The following is a 22,596-nucleotide window of genomic DNA, read 5'->3' as shown; positions in this document are numbered from 1 at the left end:
GCACACAACACCTCTTTGGGAGCCGGGATACCCGGCAAAACTTTCACGGCCCTTGTCCGGTAAATTTTTAGTCATCCCAAATCCTGACGGTTAAAGCGGCATTAGTTGAATAATGATTGAGAATTTGAGCAGCTGATGATACTTAGTAAGTTTCAGCTGTCTACGCCCATTCTCTTTTTCATTTCTTTTTCATAAGCGAACGGAGTATCTACGGTCAATACTACCGGGCATGTTCTACCAATCAGATCTCATGTCATCCCACTCCTGGGCAAGGACTCCTGCACATGAGCGATTGTGGCGTTCCGTTGATCGCCAGATCATTGCACCCTTAGCAAGGAGTCTAGGGAGTACCGGAGGCAGGATGCTATTTATTTGCGGTCTGATCTTACCAAGTCACTTGTCGTTGGAAAGCCGCATTGTACATTCTACTCGACATACTCTGTACTTACTAAATATAAGACACCTTACTAGTGATTATGATGGACCCAGATAATGGCTTGGTGGCCCATGCTCTTTAGGGATATTGTTCCGAATATGCAGCAAATCTTTGATCCTTGAACTGCCCCCACTGGCTCAACCCCACACCGTCACTTTTTATTCTTTTACGCCCGTCCTTCCCTTTGAGGAGTTTCGGAGCGCTCGCTTAGGTACGAGTTTTCTGCGTAGCCGATATGGTTTGGGGCACTTTTCTGCGAAAAAGGGGAGCTCCTATTGCCATGGCGGTTTCACTCTGGTTACGAGAGAACCGAATATGTGTGCAACCAAGAACCCTCTGAAACATACTTGCTTGTTTCAGGACGTTCCTATCTACCATGACCCTTTCACCCCTTGTAGAAAACGAAGAGGCATGTTCAGGAGCGGTGCAAGGTGGATGAGATGGGAAAGAGGAATTTAAATATATGTTGATCGACCTGGACGGATTCGGTACAGGGTTAGTACTGGTTACTGTAAGTAAGTTCCGGCAACACTCATACCTTTTTAGGTTTGCAGGTGTACACAACAAAGGACACATCCCCTATCAGTAAGGTTAACCGAACTGGGTAATTGCCAAAGACACAGCACTAGCCAGTAACCCTTTTAGAAGGTGGAAAGCAGATTCTCAACACCTGTTCAACAGAATTGCTTTTGTCGTACAAATAAGCAATGTCGAAATGGGGGCTAAGATGTATAGTTCCACTGCCATATTCTTCGCTCTAATTATCAGCTTATAGTAGTATTCTTGCTCTTGGACAACGCTCGGATATCCGTTGACATGTAGTGCCATATATGTTGGGTGCACGCAGTGTACCAGACTATTTGAAGTCTTCTACCCATGTATTCAAGGATGGTGCTACTATCCATCTATTGATTTGACGGTATCGAAGCCTGAGTAATATACTGAAGATATATATTAGTTGGTATCCCGGGGTATTATTATTCTAAGGATCTCGGTTTTTGCCAATGGCAACGAGTTCAAGTCTTCAGACTTAGTAGTGAATATATATACAAAGTATGCTACCATTGACCGGATATCTATATGGACCGATTGAAAAAGGCACCAACCTGGAGCACTACTACTTTTAGCATGCAGACATCACAGTTGACCCGCATAATAGGGCGCAGTAGAGATGCATCTCCATGAGGAGATCGGAAGTGCTCCGTAGTCGGGTTAATAATTCCGGATGGCACCTGCAGGTCACTGATGAAGCAGAAAGCATCTCCCGAGTATTGTATCCAAAATAAAGAGGGATTACCTGATGCCTATGAACGGCTCTGCCTGATCTGGAACGATTCCACATCCTACTATGGACATGGGCATATGTAAAGTGACAGTTCCCACGGTTGGATGTCCTGGACTGTTCTAGGTGCGCCAGAAGAGAGGGTTCGTTTGGCACAGTTACTTGTTAGGTTGCGACAATGTCATACTGTCCGAGAACGTAGTTAACACTCGAGACTATGGAATTTGATCATACTGTATATGGTTGAAAGTCAATTTGCTACGATGGTTCCCCAGAAAACACATATACTTCGCCATCGTCAAGCCACAGCGTCGCTCTGATATCAGCGGCTAAGCGGGGCATGTCAATTAACCATGGTGGTTCTACGATTATCTGTGAACAAGGTTTGGGTAGACAGGGGCTGTGTCACCTGAACACAGTAAGATAATTGATAGAGAGCAGAATTTTGCTCTACGTGAAGCTGCTTCCCGTGGCGGGTGGAGCGTAAGCATGAATCGGACATGGCAGAGAGGCCCACGAGAAAATCCTGCAGCAAAGCGGAATGATGTATGCGAGATAGACTAGCCAGGAGCTATTTCTTATAAAAAGAGATATTGTTGGGTTGTGGTTCTAGATCACCAGGGTCCCGATAGCCTGATAGGTGCTGATGGAAAAAGAGGAGGCTGGGGGTGGAGCGGATGGGCGGTGATCGACTCCAACTCAGGTGGCGGTTGATGCTATTGTTGGAAAGGGCCTTAACCCGCGCGACCGTCGCTGTTTTGGAGCGGTCGATGGCTGTAGAGGACATGATGCAGAGGACGAAATGTCAGAGTTTACTACGGAGTACGGAGTACTTATCTGCCGTTTAATATGCGAAAGGTGTCAAGTGATGGCCTGCCCTGGTATTGTGGTTTGGACTGACGGGTAGACAGCTTATTGCCTATTCAAGTAAGCAAAGGTACTTTGGTGGAAAGTGGGACGGCGCCTACCGCTGAGAATGTTAGATCCTTCATTGCTACATCTTGTATCAAGAGCAGACAACATGGAAAAGCTACTAAACAAAGATTTGAGAGAATTGCTATCGAGCTGATAGGTTCTTCCCATTCCTTAGGGATAATAATTTTGCCTATTCCATACTCCACACAGAGAGATTATTCAAACTCATTTCCTTGTGGTCGCATCCTCTACGTAAGGTACAGTCATGGTCGACAGTCCTGAGCCAATCAGCGGGGCGGATGGGGCGGTGATGAGGCCCCATGAGCGACCCGGTGACTGCCCGATCGGGCATAATGGCGATGACGGGCCCGAGATGGAGCAACAGCAAAAGCGAGGAGGCTGGACCAAGAAAACCATCAGTCCGACCTTTCGATGGAGTACGAGGAGTCGGAGCTGTCCACACGGACGATGAGAATTGCACCTTCCTCCGCAACTAATTTCAAATGTGCCTTAAATATGATTGCGTCCCTACTCTTGGCTTGTGGATGATGGCTGCCTCGAGTTTGACTCCTCACTACCACCACCGGCACCTTCCTGCGCCGTGACTTTGCCGGCCAAAGTGGTCTTGCATTAACCTACTTAGTATTGATCCTCAGTACCTGTCCATCCTCCTGTCTAATATCCCTCTCATCCCAATTTCACCCTTCCTCTCCTCCACCCAGAAAGATACGCAAATACATCACTGGTTATCGAACTCTGTCCGCCCTCTCAATCTGTACCCTGATTGCAGTTGACGACCCCAATTGAGTGAATCACCGGGATATATTGTTCCCACCATGAGACTTCCGTTTGTTAGCTCGACAGTCGCTCTTCTTTCTAGCGCCAGCTTAGTGGCAGCGCAGACATACACCAATTGTAACCCGCTGAAGAAATGTAAGTGCCCAAAACCGTTCGTGCGATAGGCAGGCGCAGCTAATACTTCTAAAGCATGTCCTGCGGATCCCGCACTGGGGAAATCTGCGAGCTATGACTTCACTCAAGGCAGTTCCTCCGACTTTACTGCAACCGGTAGCCCGACCTATGGTGACAATGGTGCCGAGTTCACCGTGGCTCAACAGGGAGATGCGCCATTGATCCAGTCCAACTGGTACATCATGTTTGGGCACGTGGAATACGTGATCAAGGCTGCCCCTGGAACGGGCATTGTGAGCAGTGCCGTTTTGCAGTCCGATGACTTGGATGAGATCGACTGGGAATGGCTTGGAGGGAATGACCAGCTTGTGCAAACCAACTACTTTGGAAAAGGAGATACAAGTAGTTACAATCGTGGAGCTACCCATAATGATCCTGGGAACCACGACGACTTTCACACCTATACTGTGGACTGGACGAGCAAGCAAATCGTCTGGCAGATCGATGGCACAACGGTCAGAGTGCTTACGCCGGATACTGCTGACACGAACCAGTACCCCCAGACCCCCATGGTAGTCAAAGTAGGAATCTGGGCTGGAGGCGATCCCAGTAACCCTCAAGGTACAATCGGTGAGTTGCTAGCCATATGTCCCTGCAGTGCTTGCCACTGGTGTGCAATATGCTAATGTTTGTCTTAGATTGGGCTGGAGGCACGACCGATTACAGCGCCGGACCCTACACAATGTACTTGAAGTCCCTCAAAGTCACGGACTATTCGACCGGCTCGTCATACTCATATGGTGATGAGAGTGGGGACTGGACGTCTATCACCGCCAACGGAGGTCAGGTTAATGGAAACATTGGGGCCGATACAATGACCTCAATTCAGTCAGCACCCACTGTGACGTCGACAGTTGCCAGTATCCCTATCCCTTGGAGCGGCACTCATCGTGAAACATCCAGCTTTGTGACTCCAGATGTCTGGCCATGGGTTGCGACAGCAACATCGACATCGCTGCCTTCTGGCTGGACATATTCTGGTTCTAGACAAATCCAGCCGCCTAGCGCGGCTTCTGTGAGTGAGCATTTCCCTTAACACCCTTTTATACAAATTTCAGGATTTCACGCTAAATCGGTACTGCTTTTAGTCTTCCTCCCAGTGTATATCAGCCTCCTCGCAATCTCGGCCGGCTTCATCCTCCCCCTCCGTCTCTAAATCCCGCTCAAGAACTCCAAGTTTGACTGCTTCCTCGACAAGTGCTGCTGGCCAAACTAGTTCCGCCACTCATGCTGGTAGCTCCACCACGACCAGACATCTCTCTCCTACTTCAACCAACCACGCAGCCCCAAATGTGAATGCTGCGGGAAGACCAGATAGGACTCACATTGGCATATGTGTGATGTGTGTGCTTATTAGCACATTTATCATGCTGTGATACGCTGCGCAACGACCGTTGAAAAATGATCAGGTCTATACATTACCAGCACGCTACTCGACGACAGTTATGCATACGACACGACGACTACTATAACACGACATTACGACGAAGTGTATATGAATGAATGGCCCCTTTCCTTCTTCCTTGTTTATGATAGAGATCTTCATGAGCTATGTACAGCATAGGTTTGGCGTTGAATCACGAAAGAGGCGAGTCAGACGAGCTCGCTAATTGTACCACGTGCTGTGGCTTAATTGGATGTCAACTGGCGTTGGTAGCTCTTAATCAATAACATTGCTTTTGTTAAAACAATCGATGTGTCTTGTAGCCCATACTAATCGTGATGTTGAAGATTTGAATATATGGCAGAAGAAGAGAATGAACGATAGCAACAGGGTTTGATCAGACGTTATCAAGCTAGTCAATTGACTAAAGGTATTTCTCCCCATGGGAGCAGTCAACTTCCCAAATATCCTAGGTCACTTCGTAAGTCGTTCGACCCCAGACCTACCTCATATTGTCCCGAAACTTCATTTGATACGCTACCGCAATAGAATACGGACGGTCAAGGAACTCAGCAATTACAGAACCCACTGTAGATATCCAAATGGGCTACATCGACACCCCAACCACGTGGCACTCATATAATCGTATCTATATGGGAGGGAAAGAAATTATAGCTAGCCACTGCAGCATGGCAATGCTAAGGATGAGAATCTTAACCTACAATCGAATTGGTTTAGATCACGATGAAGCAGTCCGGGATGTGCAGATCAATTTAGCTACAATGAATATGAAAAAGGTTCGAAGAAGCACACGGACTGGCGTAACATTCAACGATCCCCACCGCTCCCTTGCATCATGGCCCTAACATCACTCAAAAACACAATTCAACTCGCAACCCGGATTCAAAGTAATTTCAAACCTCAACATCGGATCCTCGACCTTATCCTTCCCGGCTGGCGGCACAGCCCTCAACGACTCGTAGACCTGCAAGATCCTTACAACGGTATATCCCATCTCAATCATCGCGAACTGCTGTCCCAGACAGATCCTAGGCCCACCATTAAACGGAACGAAATACCACGGTTTCGGCACCCAATCACCCATCCATCTCTCGGGGATCCACTTCCCAGGGTCGAAGTAATTCTTATTACTGTCAGGGGGCGGGTAATGCGCCGGATCCCTCTGCATCATCATGGTCGAGTACATCACGCGAGTGTTGGCACGAACGCCTACAGGTCCGGTGCCATCGGGGCCACCGCCACTAGGGAGGGTCGTGTTCTTTAGTGCGTAACGAACGTTGAATGGAACAACGGGATAGACGCGCATAGTTTCGTTGAGCACGGCCGTGAGATATTTCATTTCTTTGAGGTCCGTGTATGTGGGTTTGCGGCCGGATGGGCCTAGACCTAGTCGGGAGGCGATTTCGGATCTGAGTGCGTTGACTACGGAAGGGTTGCGGGATAATTCGAAGAAGCAGAATGCGAGAGTCGTGGCGGTTGTGTCGCGGCCGGCGAGTAGGATGGCGGTTAGTTGGTCGCGGATGACTTGGGGGTCTCGGGTGAAGCGGGCTAGGGCGTGGATGAATGTTTCTTGCTTTAAGAGGGACTTGTCGAGTTCTTCGGGGCTCAGGGATAGGGCGCGTTGGATGAAGGGGGCCATGAAGTCGTTCATTATCTTGAGCTTTTGGCGGAATCTGGTACGGGAGAGGATGGGGTTGAAGGGGCTGGGTTGGTGGTGAGTTTAGTTGATGGGTGGAGGGAACGAAAATAGCAGGAGGGGGGTTTGAGGGAATGTACGTACCCGTAGCGAAATATCTCGCCTTGTCGGTGTTGTACGTAGCTGAAGGCGTCGGCGAAGCTGGTGGCTGGATTCTGCAGGCTGTTGGTGCCTTCGCCGAAGAGATAGGCTGTCGCAGCGTCTAGGGTGTATCGGAGGAACAGGGGAGTTAGGTCGACGACCTTGTTGCTCTTGGTCCCTGCCAGGAGGGGGATGAGGTGTTGGACGTGATGCTCGAAGAGTTCTGTATCCACGATGCGGCCCCTGGTGAACATGGGCCGAATAAGTTGACGCGAGCGAGACCATAGTTCGCCGTCTGTGACGAAGATACTGTCGCCTAAGAACTCTTTCCAGTCGTGATGAAAGGTCTCTCCTTTGCCATAGTCCGCAAATTGGCCGGTGAGTAGGGCTCTGATGTTCTCAGGGTCCTTGGTGATGATCACTCGATTTGAAATACCGAAATCCAGTTCAGCGGTTTGTACATGATCAATGGTTGGTGCGCCATGGGCAGTCTCCATGAGATTCTGCCAGTGAGTGAGATCCTCACATCTCCTGTTTGCCATCACATAGCCGTAAACATTGTCGAGGGCTGGGGATATCTAGTTAGCCTATGGATTATTGTGGAAGGGTGGTATTTACAGACCGTATGGCAGCCGGAATCGCATGCGTGGAGCCCTCAGGCCCAGTCGAGAGATTTCCCAAGACACTTGGATCTTACGGACGAGACATGCAAGGAAGAAGATCCCCCGAGGCACGCGGATGCCTTCATGGGACTCACCTGGTCAACAAGATATTCAAGCATGGTGCCAGGACAAAGGCCTCGAGAGGGAAGTAGGATGAGTTATGGTATAGATGAGGGTTGAATAGCCACGGCGCAGGAATTCATTTGATTATTATGCTCGTGAACACGAGTCATGCACTATTCAGCCAGAAGCTCGACTATGTCATCCATGCTGCAAGACCCCCGCTCGCTTGATTAAAATTCTCATTTTGATTGCTCCGCTCGTTCGTGACCAGCCATCTCCGCGCATTGCTAAGCAATCAATTGTCGTCACTGCCAGCTGACCCGAGGTTCCTGTATTGGAATGGTGGTTGCAGATCGGATAAACGAGAAGAGGAACGTGAAGCTTGAGAGCTAGTCTAGCTAGCTGAGTAAGGCGATTTGGCGCATCTGATGGAGCTGAAACGAACTGCTGGTATGGAGTGTGGATCCGGCTCAATTGGTCGGGTTCTTGATCCTTGTACAAATTTCCATGTCCTATCTAAAAACAGCATATGACTCTCTATGACCCTCAATGACAGCAAAGTGTGATATGACACCACATGTCAAAAGTATTGAGGTGAAGTGGTAGATGCTAAAATCTCCGGCACTGCTTCCTGGGGCAATTTGCAGCAAGACTCGCCAGTTGGCCGCTGCGCCACGGCAGTACCTAGCACGTGACTAATGTGGCGCGCGACTTTCATCATCGGCGAAAGCAAAGTTCCTGCGACGGATACCAGATCTCTCCCCAAAACATCCCTCCTCTCCCCTCAACTCTTTTCCTCCATCCTGTATAGCCTCCGATTCTTGACAATCTTTGGCTCCGGGAATCCTATTATATAAACTAGCGAATCGTCTCAATAGCGCCTTCTGGGTTCAGTGGCGCGGCGTTCTACGATACCCCGTGCCGTCCCTCCTACATTTCCTCGCCTACGTCTGTGTCACTCCTAGGTCGCTCTTCAGCACTCGTGCGTTTGCATCATGACTACAATGGTCACCGCAGGAACCCCGCTCGCTGAGGCGCTGGGTCATGTCATTCCGCCGAAGCTGGTCGAGATGGGTTGGAGCTCCGACGGTGGCGACGACTCAGCCCTGACCGATTATGTGATCTTGATGCTGGCGAATGGCAAGACTCAGGAACAGATCGCCGGCGAGCTCTCCAATGATCTTCTCGGCGGCCTCGGTGAAGGCGACACACAGGCCCTCGATTTCTCGAGATGGCTCTTCGAACAAGTCGAAATTCTCAACCAACAGATCAATGGCGGGGGTGCCCCGGCACCCAACGAGGCTTCATCTGCACAGGCCATTCCGTCATTTGGTGATCAAGAATCTGCTCCTACACAAATGTCCGGCTTTGATGGCAACGCGCAGGATGCCGATATGAGCATGGGCGATGCAGCCCAAGGCGACTCGATGTGGGTCTTCTCTCCTCCCCATACCCAAGTTGGCGATATAAACTAACCTCTCGTTTTCTTTGTTCTAGACCGACGGGACCGAAGGCAATGCGCAATGGTCGTGGTGGTGGACGTGGTAGAATGCTCAACCAGATAAATCGCTCGATGGACCGTGGGGACTCGGCTTTACATCGAGTCCGCGGTCAAGCTGGCGGTGGACGGGTCAACTCCCATGGCCGCGAGCACGGAAAGGGCCGTTTCAATCAGAATGGAGGTGGCAGAATGCCCGGTGGCCGTCAGATGGGTGGAATGAATATGGGCAACATGATGAACATGACTCAGTCGGATCAGATGCACCTCATGTCTCTGCTTGAGGAGCAAGCTCGTATGATGGCGCAAATTATGCCCGGTTTTGTTCCCCCAGCAATCAACCCGGCGTTCCAGCAAAATGGCTCCCAAAATGGCCGGTCTTTGTTTGATCGAGTCGAACGTCAGCATGGCCATCGGCACCGCGGTCAGCGCCATAACAACCACCACGAACAGTCGGGAGATGTTGACATGGACACGAAACCTGATCAGGCTGGACAGGAAGGGGCCCAGGATGAAAGCAATACCAACACTGTCTGTCGATTCAACCTCCGGTGTACCAGGAAGGACTGCCCGTTTGCACACCAGTCGCCCGCTGCCCCCGAAGGTTCTCCGGTCGATGTTTCGGATATTTGCACTTACGGGGCTGCTTGTAAGAACCGCAAGTGCACAGGTCGCCACCCTTCACCTGCCGTCAAGTCGGCGCATCAGGCGGAGGAGCTCTGCAGATTCTTCCCCAACTGCGCCAACCCTCATTGTCACTTCAAACATCCCAGCATGCCCCTTTGCCGGAATGGAGCCGACTGCTCTCAGGAAGGCTGCAAGTTTACTCACATTCAAACCCCATGCAAGTTCACACCTTGCCTTAACCCGAGCTGCCCTTACAAGCATGCCGAGGGCCAAAAAGGTGCCTTCTCCGACAAGGTGTGGACTCCGGGCTCGAAAGAGCATGTGAGCGAACGGAAGTTTGTTGCAGAGGAGGAGGGTACAGAAGAGTTGATTAAGCCTGACACGGCCGGGGAAGGTTCTCAGAGTCAGGAGATCGCGACTTAGATTCAAGCGTTGGATCAACCTGACCACATTTCTTTTGATGATTCCACATTGTCCAATTCCCCATATGATGCCGGAGAGATCTCATGTATTATTTTGTGTGCGCGCGGGTGCTTACTTGGGAGGGCGTTCAATTTCGATCTACTTTATGTTATGGTCATGGCAATGGCAGTAAAGAATACTTACGGTGGCTTTGTAAATAGAATCTGGATATCATGGGATTACTTATGTTCTGCACGACCTAGTCAGTGAGTACTCTTCAGCCTTGTAATAGTGGTTTTGTCTTTGGGGACCTTCGTAGTAACTGGAGTGCATATGCCGATCATCAATCAACTCTCAACTGCGGTCGGCCATCGGAGCTTCTGCTAGCGGCCCCTCCGCTCCGCAGCTCTTCCGCTTCCTCCACCCCGTTGAGCACCCTGGACACTTGGTTGCTAACCCCAGTGTCTTTCATTATCGCTAACATGCGGTTACCATGTGCTTCTAGCCGTGTGTTTCGGCAAGTACGAGCGCCATTGGCTCTGCTCCGCAGGGGTCAGAGGCACGCTGTGCATACCAAACAGTTTGACGCTGCGGTCATAGGCGGTGGCATCACCGGCCTCACAGCGGCCTACCAACTATCGCGCGACCCGTCGTGCTCCAAAGTCACGCTTTATGAGAAGTCCTCCCATTTGGGAGGCTGGCTCTCCTCTGAACAGATCCCTGTTCGTGGAGGACATGTCGTCTTCGAATATGGTCCGCGCACCTTGAGGACGAGTAGTCCCTCGTGCCTTCCCATGATGGATCTGGTAAGCCAGGACGCCAGTACTAGCTTCAATCGATGCATGTTGGGGAGTTGCCTATGGCTAACAATACTGGCTCAATGCTGCAGATAATGAACTTGGATTTGTTGGATGATGTTCTGATCTGCGACAAGAAATCGCCCGCAGCTCAAAACCGTTACATCTACTACCCCGATCATCTCGTGCGCCTGCCATTTCCCCCCACGGAGGGATTGCTTAAGACAGCCTGGACACTCTTAATGGAACCGTTGTTCGAGACTTTTCTATATAGCGCTATCTTCGAGAAGCCAAAAAGAGCTGAAAATACCCACATCCTCTCCCGTGACGAATCAGTCGCGGATTTTGTTTCGCGTCGGTTTTCCCCCAAAATGTCGGAGAATCTCGCTTCTGCAGTCATGGCTGGCATTTTCGCGGGAGACGTAAATCGTCTGAGTGCAGAAATGGCCATTGGTTATGTACGAGAACTCGAGAAGAGATATGGATCTATAGTGGATGGCATGATGACCCAGAGGGCGTCAGAAATGCGTGCTATGCCAATGGATGAGTTGTTGGCATTGGAATCGGTGGCGGTCCCATCCCACAGTGATGATCGTTACTGGAAGAGTCTGCGGGCGGTGGTCTCAGATGCCAGCGTTCTTACGTTGAAGAACGGCTTGGGACAACTCACAGAAGCTATGGCTGCCCAGCTCCGGAGTTCCAGTAATGTGGAAGTCGTGACGGGGACTGAAGTCACCTCGCTTAGCCAGAACCCAGAAACTCAGGACTTGACTGTGAGTGAGAGTTTAGATCTATTTTCTACTGGATGGATTGACAAGGCTGACACGAGTATAGATCGGGTTTGGAAGGGACAAGTCGAAGACTCACAACCGTGTAATTGCCACCCACGCGCCCTCGAGTCTCGCTCGACAGATACAGAACACAAAGGTAGGTGCCGTACCTTCTGATACAATCCGCGCCCTAGGACAGAACAACTACGCAGTGACTGTCATGGTCGTCAATTTATATTACGAGGATCCAGACCTGGTTCCAGTTGAAGGGTTCGGATACCTGCTACCTAGCTCGGTTCCCTTTGAACAGAACCCCGAGCGGGCCTTGGGAGTTATCTTCGGGTCCCAGTCCAGCGAAGGACAGGACACTGCACCCGGCACAAAGCTCACCGTGATGATGGGTGGTCATTTGTGGGACGGCTGGAGCGAGTCCGACTATCCTGACCCGGATAAAGCAATTGAGATGGCCCAGGCCTTGCTTCATAGGCACTTGGGAATCAAGACGGCTCCGTCTGTGGCACGCGCCCGGTTGCTCCGCGATGCTATACCCCAGTATACAGTTGGCCACCTGTCCCGCATGAAAGAGCTCTCGCATTCTGTTCGGAGTGACTTTCATAAGCGGCTCACCTTAGCTGGTGCATGGTATGGCACTGTGGGGATTGGCGTAGTGGACTGCATCAGACAAGGTTACCTAGCCTCGTCGTATGGTGTTGGATCTAAAAAGCTTGGCCCTGGAAACAGCCGTCGACCTTGGACCAAGCATGACTTCCATAACTGGGAGCTGGAAGGTGGCATAGCTACTTCCCCTGTTCGGTTCGATAACGTTCACGTTACGGAGCGTCAGCATTACTAGGACAGACCTACACGGGCTTTCAATGTCTATATTAGCATGTAAGATACCAAATGTATGATTATCTGCACTATGCGGAGAAAAATGAATATGATCTCGCTAGTAGCGATCCCAGATGTCAATTTGGTACCGCGAGAAGCCAGTATAAAGAAACAGTAAAGATGTAACGATGTTACAGAATATGTCTTTCATCCGGATTTTGCCATCCTCAGTAGACTGCCACGGATGGCTTATGTCGGGAGAAGGGCTATCATGGATCGGACGAGATATCCGCGAGGCCCAGGACGTGTAGCGAATATCTTGATACGCTTTGGCTCTAGTGCTGAGGAAGCCGAGCTGCTTCCAAAAGTCTGTTTTGATACTCCTGCATCGACCGTCGTATGGATTGGTATGCTCTAGCAATCAAGTCACCAGAGACCCGGAATAAATGCCGTTGATGGATGCCAATGACCGAGATGGCTGTTATGGAGCACCTTCAGAAAGTCGCACAATAGGACCTGATCAATAAGAAGTACGGTTACTTCTGCGAATCGGTAGTTCCCTCTACTCCTTCAATTCGGTGGCCTCCTTTTTGTCTCCGTTCGAATCGAACCCGAGGGAGTCCAGTTGGCGAATCAGTTCCTGAATCTTGATCACCTTCTCCAACTGCTCGGGAAGAAGGGCCTCTCCCTGGGCTTTCTTGTCGCGCAGGTCGCGAGCCTGCCTCAGCTTCTTCTTCAAATTGCGGGCCTTCTTTTCCTTCTCTGCTTCAGGGTCGACTGCTTCCTCGGTTTGCGCTGCGTCCTTTTCGGCTCCGTTCGATTGCTTCTTAGCCTCTTCGGGCGCACCGGCACGCCAGTTCTCGATGCGAGTCACATCCTTGCCGTTGGTAGCACCATCCTGTGTCGCCTTGGCCTTCTTTCTAGCTTCGCGACGCTTCGCATTCTTGTTGTTGGTTGCACCACCTGCCTTGTTGGCCGATGTGTCCTCGTCGTCCTTCAATCCATCGGCACCGGGAACCCCGCCTTTTCCGCGATTCTTCCAGGCCTCTGCCGCACGGGTTTTGTATAGTTCCACATCCTCAGGAGGGCGGTATCCCGGTCGGACACGGATCTCTCGTCGCTTGGAACCGTCGGCACGGACAGACGAAGGAATGTAGCGTTCCCCGGTGGTTTCATTCGTTGTGATCCCGGAGGAACTGACCGCACCAGGCTTGTTGGAGGCCATAATTTTATTTTCGTTAGGCGGGGTGTTGAGAGTCGGTCGGGCGGGAAAATGTCAGGGTGGTCTGAGGGGGAAGACAAAGTAGTTCCACGGTAGAAATCTCCCCCTGGTTTAAGTTCGAGGTTGAATGCGTTGAAATTGAATTCCGGTGTTTGTTGTCACAGTTATTCACAAGTCAAGCCCGACAGCGCATTGAAATTGTGGACGAGTCGACGTAAGGTTGATGAATGTCCAGGCGGCCAGTCGGAGGCTCTGCGCAGGTGGTGTTCCGACTGGCCAATCAGCGACCCGGTGATTCCCGCTGTTGCTTTTCGCGGCCGCCAAACCGAACTCGATCCTGACTGGAATCTTCAACCTCATCTCGCCCATCCTCTCTGCCTTGCTGTCTTTCCCCGCTCCCTTCCCCCTCTATCTCTCTATCCATTACCGTCACAATGGCCGGCGCTGTAAGTATTTTATCTGTATGGGTTTCGTCACAGTTCAATGGCTAACTCCAGGGTGTTCCCGCTCCAGTTCGCTTCCGCTATCTACCAGCATGTCTCCCCTTTCACTCCGGATATCCAATCAATACTTGTCGCCCGTCATGGAATGGTCTTGCTAATTGGAAATCTTTGAACGACTTACAGGGGCCTGATCCGCCGTAACGCGGTCTACCTGACCACCATCTTCGCCAGTGCTTTCGCCTTCGAGCTGTACGTTTCTGTTATCGGGATCTTTCGGGGGGTTGACAATCGCTAAACAATTATTTGTGGAATAGGACCTTCGACACTGCCTCCAACAAGGTCTGGGATTCTTTCAACCGCGGCGTACGTTTCTTCCCTCCCACGACCTTTCCGCATGGGTTATACTGACGGGTTCGTTTCACTACTGCAGCGCCAATGGAAGGACATCAAGCACCAGTACCTCAACAAGGCCGACGATGAGGACTATGAGTAAATTCGGGTGCAATACTCGCCGTGTTACATATGAAAGAATAGAAGTGGTGCTAGGGGGTTTCAAAATATCCATTCCCATGTTATACTATAGCCGAGTGCCGGGAAGGAGAAGTGCTATAATCCAGGGTGTTTGTACGAGATAGATTCGCAATAACCTGTAACTTTTGTTTTTCAGCAGTCCATTCAGGAGCAAGGTATGCGTACGTAGGTCATCCTACCCCGTAGGTCAAGCCAGTAGTGTTGCCCAGCTGGGCGGGGGAAAGCCAACCGGGCGTTCACACGCCGTGGATGAGAATCGCGGTGGCGCCAAGCCCCGGTGTTTGCAGTGCTCTCGATGTCATGGGCGAACCAACTCTTGGACACCCCTCTCCTCTTCCACATATGGTCTAATATAGTGTCATCGCTTTTGGCTTTCGGAACGACATCTCCATCAGGGGTTCTATCTGAATGAGAGAATAGGAAAGTTCCGCTCATGATATCAACGGGCTACTGGTGCGTGCCGCTGGATACCATAAAACCCGACTTCCCACCACTTTCCCCCACGGTGACATTGCCGTCCCTGCTATCGCTCGATAACTAAGCTTCTTAACTGATCTAGATTTTTTTTCCCTCCCCTCAACCTTACTTGGGATTTTACCACCCCAGTAGCTCCGACCAGTTTCAACGGCCTTTCACACCGTGGCTTATTGCAACATACTTGCCGCCACTTACACGCTCGATCACAGGCCGAGCGATCGCAGACTGGGAGATCCCAAGCCCGCCCCACGGAGCTCCCACTCCATCCGACCCTCACCATCCCCTCACTTTTCGGACAGCCCGATGAGTGTCGCGATCCAAGCGCAAAGGCGATAAAATGAGTTTCACGGATAAGGAGTTGGTACTCGGGCAAGGCCTTCTACGGCTCCCCTCTGCACACAACTATCGATATGGATTCAATGCAGAGCAAGACCTACTCGAGCTACTCTTCCACTCTTTGACCGGCTTCAACGAAGAATATCTCCGACTACTTTTCCCCAACGGGCCCCCAAAAGGAGTTTGGAAACTAGCGGAAGCTCAGGGAGCAAAAGAAGGAGCAGAATATACCGAAGCGGCGCGGGGAAAGCGATGTGGTCACATTTTCAGGGCCGGCGAGGCTACTTATCGGTGTATCACCTGTGCTGCGGACGATACCTGCGTGCTCTGTAGTCGATGCTTCGACGCTTCTGATCACACGGGCCACCAGTACCAGATTTCTTTGTCTTCGGGAAACTGCGGCTGCTGTGACTGCGGAGATGAGGAGGCATGGCGACTACCGTTGTTCTGTGCGATCCATACCGACAGCGAGGATAAGAAAGGCAAGCAAAGGGCTCAGACTCAGCTTCCGCATGATCTGGTCGATAGCATTCGAACGACTATTAGCGGCGTGCTGGATTATTTCTGTGATGTCATTTCTTGTTCTCCCGAGCAGTTGCGGCTCCCGAAAACAGAGGAAGGGATCAGACAGGATGAAGAGGCGTCCCGGCTACGTCCCGGCTGGTATGGTGATGGAGATCTACCGGAGGATGAGCCGGAATTTGCTCTTGCTCTTTGGAACGATGAGAAACATACTATCCGGGATGTTGCTCATCAGGTCAGCCGGGCTTGTCGGGAACGGGATCGTTTTGGCAACGATAGGGCCCACGAAACGAATGATATTGGGAGGAGTGTAGTCAAATACTCCAAAGATCTGCAGAGGCTGCTGGCTGTGTCGAAAATTATCGAGCAGATTAAGGTCACGGTTACAATTCGGTCTGCCCGCGACACGTTCCGCGAGCAAATGTGTGGGACCATCGTCGAGTGGCTTGCAGATATCTCGGGGTGCAGCATCATGGACGATAACGAGATTCTGCGCCACACGATCTGTGAGGCACTACTTAGTCCATGGCAACAACGCAGCAATGCCGCGAATGCCGATATCGGAATGAAGGGCATTGATGACCATCAGAGGTCTGAAAATGCTCCGTACCGCACGGTTATGCTCACGGTGTCCCCACAGGGGCAGGTGGTTTTGGCTGCAGAAGAGGATGACGACGAGGATGATGAGGATATTGATAATGATAATGAACAAGTTGGCGACGGGGATGGAGACGAAGAATTTGTGGAGACCCATGATGATGCTGACGACGAGGATGAGGATATGGATAGGCGGATTGCTTTAATTCGTGAGCAAGCTGAAATAGAGGATATGGCGGATGAGGAAGATATGGTGATGGGCAACACGGATGACGCTTTTGAGATGGCTCAAGCCATTATCCAACTGGGTCGGCGGTCGATGTCTCCCAACACTGAGCAACAACAGGAACAACAGGAACGACAGGAACAAGAAGAGCAGCCAGCCTCGGAGAACCAAGCTCCACCGCAATCTCCCGAGCGCGAGCCGAACTCGAATGACACATGCCAACTTCCTCCCATGTCGTATGTTGCCATCCCCAAGACACCATCTGGTGTGGTAAAACCATCACCTGCAAAGACCCCCAGTCATTGGCAAGTCCGACCTTCCGTCCCGGCCTTCGGGGAGCATGTTCCCCCATACGAGGATCTCTGGCAGCGTACACGCCTGGACTGGATGATCTTGTTCGATCTCCGATTGTGGAAGAAGACCCGTACCGATCTGCGCGATCTTTACATTGGTACTGTGGTCAATGTTCCCCAGTTCAAGCGAATCATGGGTCTACGCCTGTCGGCTCTATATACGGCGCTCGCGCAGTTGTACCTGATTGCAGACCGAGAACCGGATCATTCAATTGTCAACCTTTCCCTCCAACTTCTAACGACACCCTCTATCACTGAAGAGATTGTGCTGCGCGGGAACTTCCTCACCAAGGTCATGGCCATCCTATATACATTCCTGACCACGCGTCAAGTTGGCGAACCTTATGAAGTAAACCCGAACGCAACTTTGGCTTTCGATGCCGGTTCCGTGACCAACAGACGTCTGTACCATTTCTTCCTTGATCTGAGATATCTCTTGCAGTCAGAGTATGTACAGAACCGCGTACGCAGTGAAGAACCTTACCTCGCTCAGTTCTTGGACCTCGTCAAGCTGTCTCAGGGTATCTGTCCCAACGTACGTGCTGTGGGAGAGCATGTCGAGTACGAGACCGACGCCTGGATCAGCGCCTCGATTCTCATGCGGGAGATCAATCGGCTTTGCCGTCAGTTCTGCGAGGCATTCCGCAACCCCGAGGCTGATGGTGGCGTGAAGTTATTGCGAGCAATCCGGACGGCAACCATCTCTGCAATGGTACATTCTACGGGGATTGAGCGCAAGAGATTTGAACAGGCGGAGATTAAGAACTATGTGCGGTTCAAGACTTTACCTCCCCTTGACTTCGAAGTCGATCAGCAACGAGTCCCCCGTTACCGTGTTGTAGACTTTGTTGTTGAAAGTGGTTCGATGAGCTTCCACCATGCCCTGCACTACACGCTGTCGTGGCTGCTGGAGTGTGGCCGCAATGTGAACAGTGCTCTGATGCGGGATGTGCTCATGAGTGCTGCTCATGCCGCAAACGAGAAATACATCCACGATAGTCAGCTGACTTCTGAGGACCTGCTCCTCTGCATGTTCGATTATCCTCTGCGGGTCTGCGCCTGGCTCGCGCAGATGAAAGCGGGCATGTGGGTGCGTAACGGTCTCAGCCTTCGGCATCAGATGTCTCAGTATCGTGGAGTGTCGTCTCGCGACTTTGCCTACTATCGCGATATCTTCCTCCTGCAAACTGCGCTGGTGACGTGTGACCCGAGCCGGGTGCTTGCATCTATCGCGGACCGGTTCGGTATGATGGACTGGATGACCAGAGATTATATGCCACGCCCCGGATACGAAGACAGCCAGATCATCGACGTGGCCGAGGAGTTCGTCCATCTGCTGGTCACTCTGCTCACAGACCGGACCTCTCTCACCGCTGTTGACGACAGCGAAGCCGCAACGCGCGAGAACATGAGCCGCGATATTGCCCATGTTCTGTGCTTCAAGCCACTTTCTTTCTCAGACTTGTCTACACGCCTCAGTGACAAACTGCTTGACTCGGACCTGTTTCAGGATGTTTTGGACGACGTTGCGGGATTCCGTCCTCCTGAAGGCTTGAATGACACAGGAACCTTCGAACTTAAGCCGGAATATATCGACTTGATTGATCCTTATAGTGCTCACTACAGCAAGAACCAGCGGGACGAAGCAGAGAGCATCTATAAGGAGTGGATAGCCAAGAAATCCGGAAAGAAGGCATCAGACATTGTCTTTGAGCCGAAGCTGCGGCCTATCACTTCTGGCGCATACTCGGAACTTCCCAAGTTCACAAGGACGCTGGTGTTTGCTCAGATTGTCCACCACTGCTTGGACTACGTGGTCTCCTCGAAAGAGCGTACCCCCAACATCCCGCCTACCCGTGTGGAGACCTTCCTCCAGGTTGTCCTCCACCTCATCCTTGCGGCGTCTCTTGAAGATAGTAGCGAGGACGATGGCTCCTCACCTTCGTTTGTGTCGCACGCCTTGAACAAGGCCAAGGAAACGACTCTGGCTGGATCATTGACCATCGTTGGTCTTCTGGAGAAGATCTCCGTCATGAGTGAATTCTCCGCTTGTGGGCCCAAGATCCGTCATATTCTGAAGAGGCTTTGGCAGAAGCGCCCTCAAGCCTACGCCTCCGCCACTGCTTCTCTCAAGTTCCCGTTCGATCGGGTCGACACAAGCTCCCCTGCCATCGACACGGACAATGAGAAGGAACTGAAGAAGAAGCAGGCCCTCGAAAGACAAGCGAGAGTTATGGCTCAATTCCAGCAACAGCAACAGAACTTCCTTAACAGCCAAGGTGCAATTGACTGGGGAGAGGAGGACTTCAGCGACCTCGAATCCGAAGCCGAGACTGCTCCCGAGACTAAACTATGGAAATACCCTAGTGGTACTTGCATTCTCTGCCAGGAGGAAACTAATGACTCCCGACTCTACGGCACATTCGCCTTGATCCAGGACAGCAGTATCACGCGCCTGACAGACATCAACGATCCTGACTGGATCAGGGAAGTGATCAGGACACCGACGAGCTTGGATAAGTCTGCGGAGCACATTCGTCCTTTTGGAGTCGCAGGAGAGAACCGCACGACGGTCCGCCGACTGGACTCTACCGGTGGTGAAGTTATCAGCGAGAAGATCGGATTGAGTAAAGGTTTCAAGGCCACGAACACCCTTCGTGGACCGGTCACCACCGGTTGCGGGCATATCATGCACTACTCTTGTTTTGATGCCTACTTCCTCGCTACTCAGCGCCGCCACTCGCAACAAATCGCGCGGAACCACCCCGAGCGTTTGCTGAGCAAGGAATTTGTTTGTCCGCTATGCAAGGCTCTAGGAAATGCCTTCCTTCCTATTATCTGGAAGGGTAAAGAGGAATCCTACCCCGGGGCTCTGAATACTTCTGTGCCGTTTGATGATTTCATCAATACAGAGTTGAAGTCGGTCCTCTCGCAATCGTACAATTACGCAGTGCTCGCGGAGAACAACAGTGTGCAGCTACAGCTTTACCAGGATCTATTCAGCCATTACCTGTCGAAGGCCTTGGTTCCTCCACTGGCAACTAAGGTTGATCAGCTCATGTCGTCGCAGTCAACGTCAACGTCGTCGTCTCTGCCCTCCGCGACTCACTATATACCAACAGCGAGGCTGCCGATGCCTGGCCTCTTCCCATCACAGGACGAAAACTCAACTACAAGTCCGCTGCAGGAAGCTTCGGCCCAAAACGGAAGCCCCATGTCTGTGCTCATACAGATCTACAAGCGACTGAAGCAGACTATCCGGATGAACCACATACCATCCACCTTCAATCACCATCCGGATACCACAGACACCAATGACCTGGTGCACACTGATTCATTGTTCCAGAGTTTTGGCTTCAGCATTGCTGCTACTGAGATCTCTCAGCGCGGAGTTGAATCAGAGCCAGGGACGACTTTGTTGGACAAGATTCCTCAGCTGACTCTGACGCACCTCCGAGTCTTGGCTGAAAGTGCCTTATCGTACGCTGCCGTCGGGTGTGTATACAATTCTAATGGCCCTCATACTCACAGCGGGGACGAGTTCCAAGAGCTGCATCGCCATAAGATATGTCAGCTCTTCATCGGCCATCCCTGCTTGAGTGGCAGCGCGCTGGTAAACGAGATGCGTGAGATTGAACCGCTACTGGCTAAGGATACTTTTGTCTTCCTGGCCGAGTGTTCGCTATCCCTGCTGCCGGTGCTGTCTGTTGACATTCGCCACTTGATTCAAGTGTGCTACGTGGCCGAAATTGTCAAGGTCGCGGCCACCTACATCCTCTGCCCGAAGGGCTTGAAGGAGGAGCTGGCACAGCATCACGACGACCAGTATCTGTCTGACTTAACTCAGACAGATCCGCGATACGAAGCGAGCCGGCGCTTCTTCCACTCGATCGTCACCGAGTTGAAATCTAACTCGGTAGGCCATGCGGTGGGATCATCGTTCCCTGCTGAAACTGGCTACGTCAAGGACGGCGTGGAAAGTGCAACTCCGGATGTGGTGATCTCGCTGAGGCGTCTCATCTCCAGCTACGCATTGACTTTCCTGCGCAAGGCGGTCATCCTACTCCACGTTCAGCACGGCGTTGAGTTCCCTAACACAGGTTCTCACGACGGAAATGCGTCGGAGCTGGACCGTCTGACCAATCTCCTTCACCTGCCATCCGTTGACGAAATCTTTGCATCGATCAACCCGGCTCGGGAGAGTGGTAAGCCGTTCGATGCCATGATCTCCGGATGGATCTTCCACTGGAATGCGACTCGGTCGGGCGTCCGGATGGGCGACCTTAAGCTGTGGCCCAGCCTTCCTCACCCGGCCATTTTCGAGCTGGTCGGACTCCCCAAGTACTACGACAGTTTGATCGAAGAGGCCAACCGGCGCCGGTGCCCCAAGTCGAAGAAGGAGCTGAGTGATCCCAGCATCTGTCTCTTCTGTGGGGATATCTTCTGCTCGCAGGCAGTATGCTGCATGGAGAACAAGCTGGGCGGATGCAACCAGCACGTTCAAAAGTAAGTCCATTTCCACCCCCTTTCTGAAGTATCTGGAGAACTCTTCTAACAGCAAGTAGATGTGGCAAGAACATCGGTTTGTTCATCAACATTCGCAAGTGCACTGTGCTCTACTTGCACAACCGCAATGGATCGTGGCATTACGCACCGTACCTTGACCGACACGGCGAGGTCGACCCGGGTCTCCGGCGCAACCGGCAGCTGATCCTTAACCAGAAGCGCTACGACCGACTGCTTCGGGACGTGTGGTTGTCACACAGCATCCCAGCCACCATCAGCCGGAAGCTAGAAGCGGACATCAACAACGGCGGGTGGGAGACGATCTAGAGAGGGGGCCTGAGGAGTTATCGTGTTCCGTGTTCAGCATTGGTGTGTTGTGTTATGCTGTGTTGTATCCTGACTTGGCTTGATGACCGGTGCCAAAAGCTCCTGATGACTTTGCATGCATTTGATCGGATTGTTTATTCTTGAAGATAATTTACATATATGTATCTACGATGCAGCGGTGTTTTGTCTGGACGATGGTGGTTGATACTATATATTCTATGCCTTGTGCTTGATCTTGATGTGGATCAGTCAGTTGATGCTGTCTGTAGTAATGGTTTGGCAGTGAATTATCATCTATCTGAATCGTGATTTTATCTTGGTCATTGAACTAGGCATTGATCTACATGTAGACCTCGATCTGAAACAAGGTCGGCCGTGTGTGACTCACAGGGAGCTTTGGTGTCGTGGGGATAACTTTAGCCCTGGTACTAACCCCCATACTGTCATTGATGATCTGCTGAGACAATTAAGCTTTCGCTACAGCCATAGCTTATACACAGTAAGATTGCGACGGGGAAATTGCGTTAATAAAGACGATTTCCATCCATCTTGAGACATAGTAGATAGTTCATAATGGGCTACGACTTCATAGCTCCAATGTCTCTATTGCATAATCATT

At 51.4% G+C, this 22,596-nt stretch overlaps 7 protein-coding genes across 7 annotated transcripts; 5 read left to right on the top strand and 2 right to left on the bottom strand.

Annotated features, from left to right (window-relative positions):
* Positions 1–3,469: 3,469 nt before the first annotated feature.
* On the top strand, positions 3,470–4,641 carry BO88DRAFT_348107 (glycoside hydrolase family 16 protein; the record flags this gene model as incomplete). The annotated part of the gene is made up of 3 exons (XM_025703401.1): positions 3,470–3,566; positions 3,621–4,175; positions 4,244–4,641. The coding sequence occupies 3 exons, from the start codon at positions 3,470–3,472 to the stop codon at positions 4,639–4,641; spliced, it is 1,050 nt and encodes a 349-aa protein (XP_025559450.1).
* Positions 4,642–5,857: 1,216 nt separating this feature from the next.
* BO88DRAFT_456892 (cytochrome P450) lies at positions 5,858–7,431 on the bottom strand (the record flags this gene model as incomplete). Its single annotated transcript, XM_025710951.1, has 3 exons — positions 5,858–6,713; positions 6,791–7,355; positions 7,410–7,431. 3 exons carry the CDS (start codon positions 7,429–7,431, stop codon positions 5,858–5,860), a joined length of 1,443 nt encoding a protein of 480 aa, XP_025559449.1.
* Positions 7,432–8,270: 839 nt separating this feature from the next.
* BO88DRAFT_371872 (mRNA-binding protein NAB2) lies at positions 8,271–10,320 on the top strand. Its single transcript, XM_025704219.1, has 2 exons — positions 8,271–8,941; positions 9,010–10,320. Exons 1-2 carry the CDS (start codon positions 8,508–8,510, stop codon positions 10,058–10,060), a joined length of 1,485 nt encoding a protein of 494 aa, XP_025559448.1. The 5' UTR covers positions 8,271–8,507; the 3' UTR covers positions 10,061–10,320.
* A 67-nt stretch (positions 10,321–10,387) lies between these two features.
* Positions 10,388–12,570, top strand: hem14 (oxygen-dependent protoporphyrinogen oxidase). Its single transcript, XM_025701413.1, has 3 exons — positions 10,388–10,845; positions 10,929–11,609; positions 11,671–12,570. Exons 1-3 carry the CDS (start codon positions 10,522–10,524, stop codon positions 12,457–12,459), a joined length of 1,794 nt encoding a protein of 597 aa, XP_025559447.1. The 5' UTR covers positions 10,388–10,521; the 3' UTR covers positions 12,460–12,570.
* Positions 12,571–12,927: 357 nt separating this feature from the next.
* BO88DRAFT_134914 (putative RNA binding protein Pym) lies at positions 12,928–13,994 on the bottom strand. Its single transcript, XM_025701414.1, has one exon. It carries the CDS (start codon positions 13,660–13,662, stop codon positions 13,000–13,002), a length of 663 nt encoding a protein of 220 aa, XP_025559446.1. The 5' UTR covers positions 13,663–13,994; the 3' UTR covers positions 12,928–12,999.
* A 148-nt stretch (positions 13,995–14,142) lies between these two features.
* On the top strand, positions 14,143–14,595 carry BO88DRAFT_456888 (cytochrome b-c1 complex subunit 9; the record flags this gene model as incomplete). The annotated part of the gene is made up of 4 exons (XM_025710950.1): positions 14,143–14,171; positions 14,286–14,351; positions 14,417–14,465; positions 14,533–14,595. 4 exons carry the CDS (start codon positions 14,143–14,145, stop codon positions 14,593–14,595), a joined length of 207 nt encoding a protein of 68 aa, XP_025559445.1.
* An 852-nt stretch (positions 14,596–15,447) lies between these two features.
* On the top strand, positions 15,448–21,977 carry BO88DRAFT_456887 (putative ubiquitin-protein ligase E3 component (UBR1); the record flags this gene model as incomplete). The annotated part of the gene is made up of 2 exons (XM_025710949.1): positions 15,448–21,650; positions 21,710–21,977. The coding sequence occupies 2 exons, from the start codon at positions 15,448–15,450 to the stop codon at positions 21,975–21,977; spliced, it is 6,471 nt and encodes a 2,156-aa protein (XP_025559444.1).
* Positions 21,978–22,596: the final 619 nt, after the last annotated feature.

Source organism: Aspergillus vadensis (assembly GCF_003184925.1).
Source record: "Aspergillus vadensis CBS 113365 unplaced genomic scaffold BO88scaffold_24, whole genome shotgun sequence".
Taxonomy (NCBI): Eukaryota; Fungi; Ascomycota; class Eurotiomycetes; order Eurotiales; family Aspergillaceae; genus Aspergillus; species Aspergillus vadensis.
This window is presented reverse-complemented; position numbering and strand designations above follow the sequence as displayed.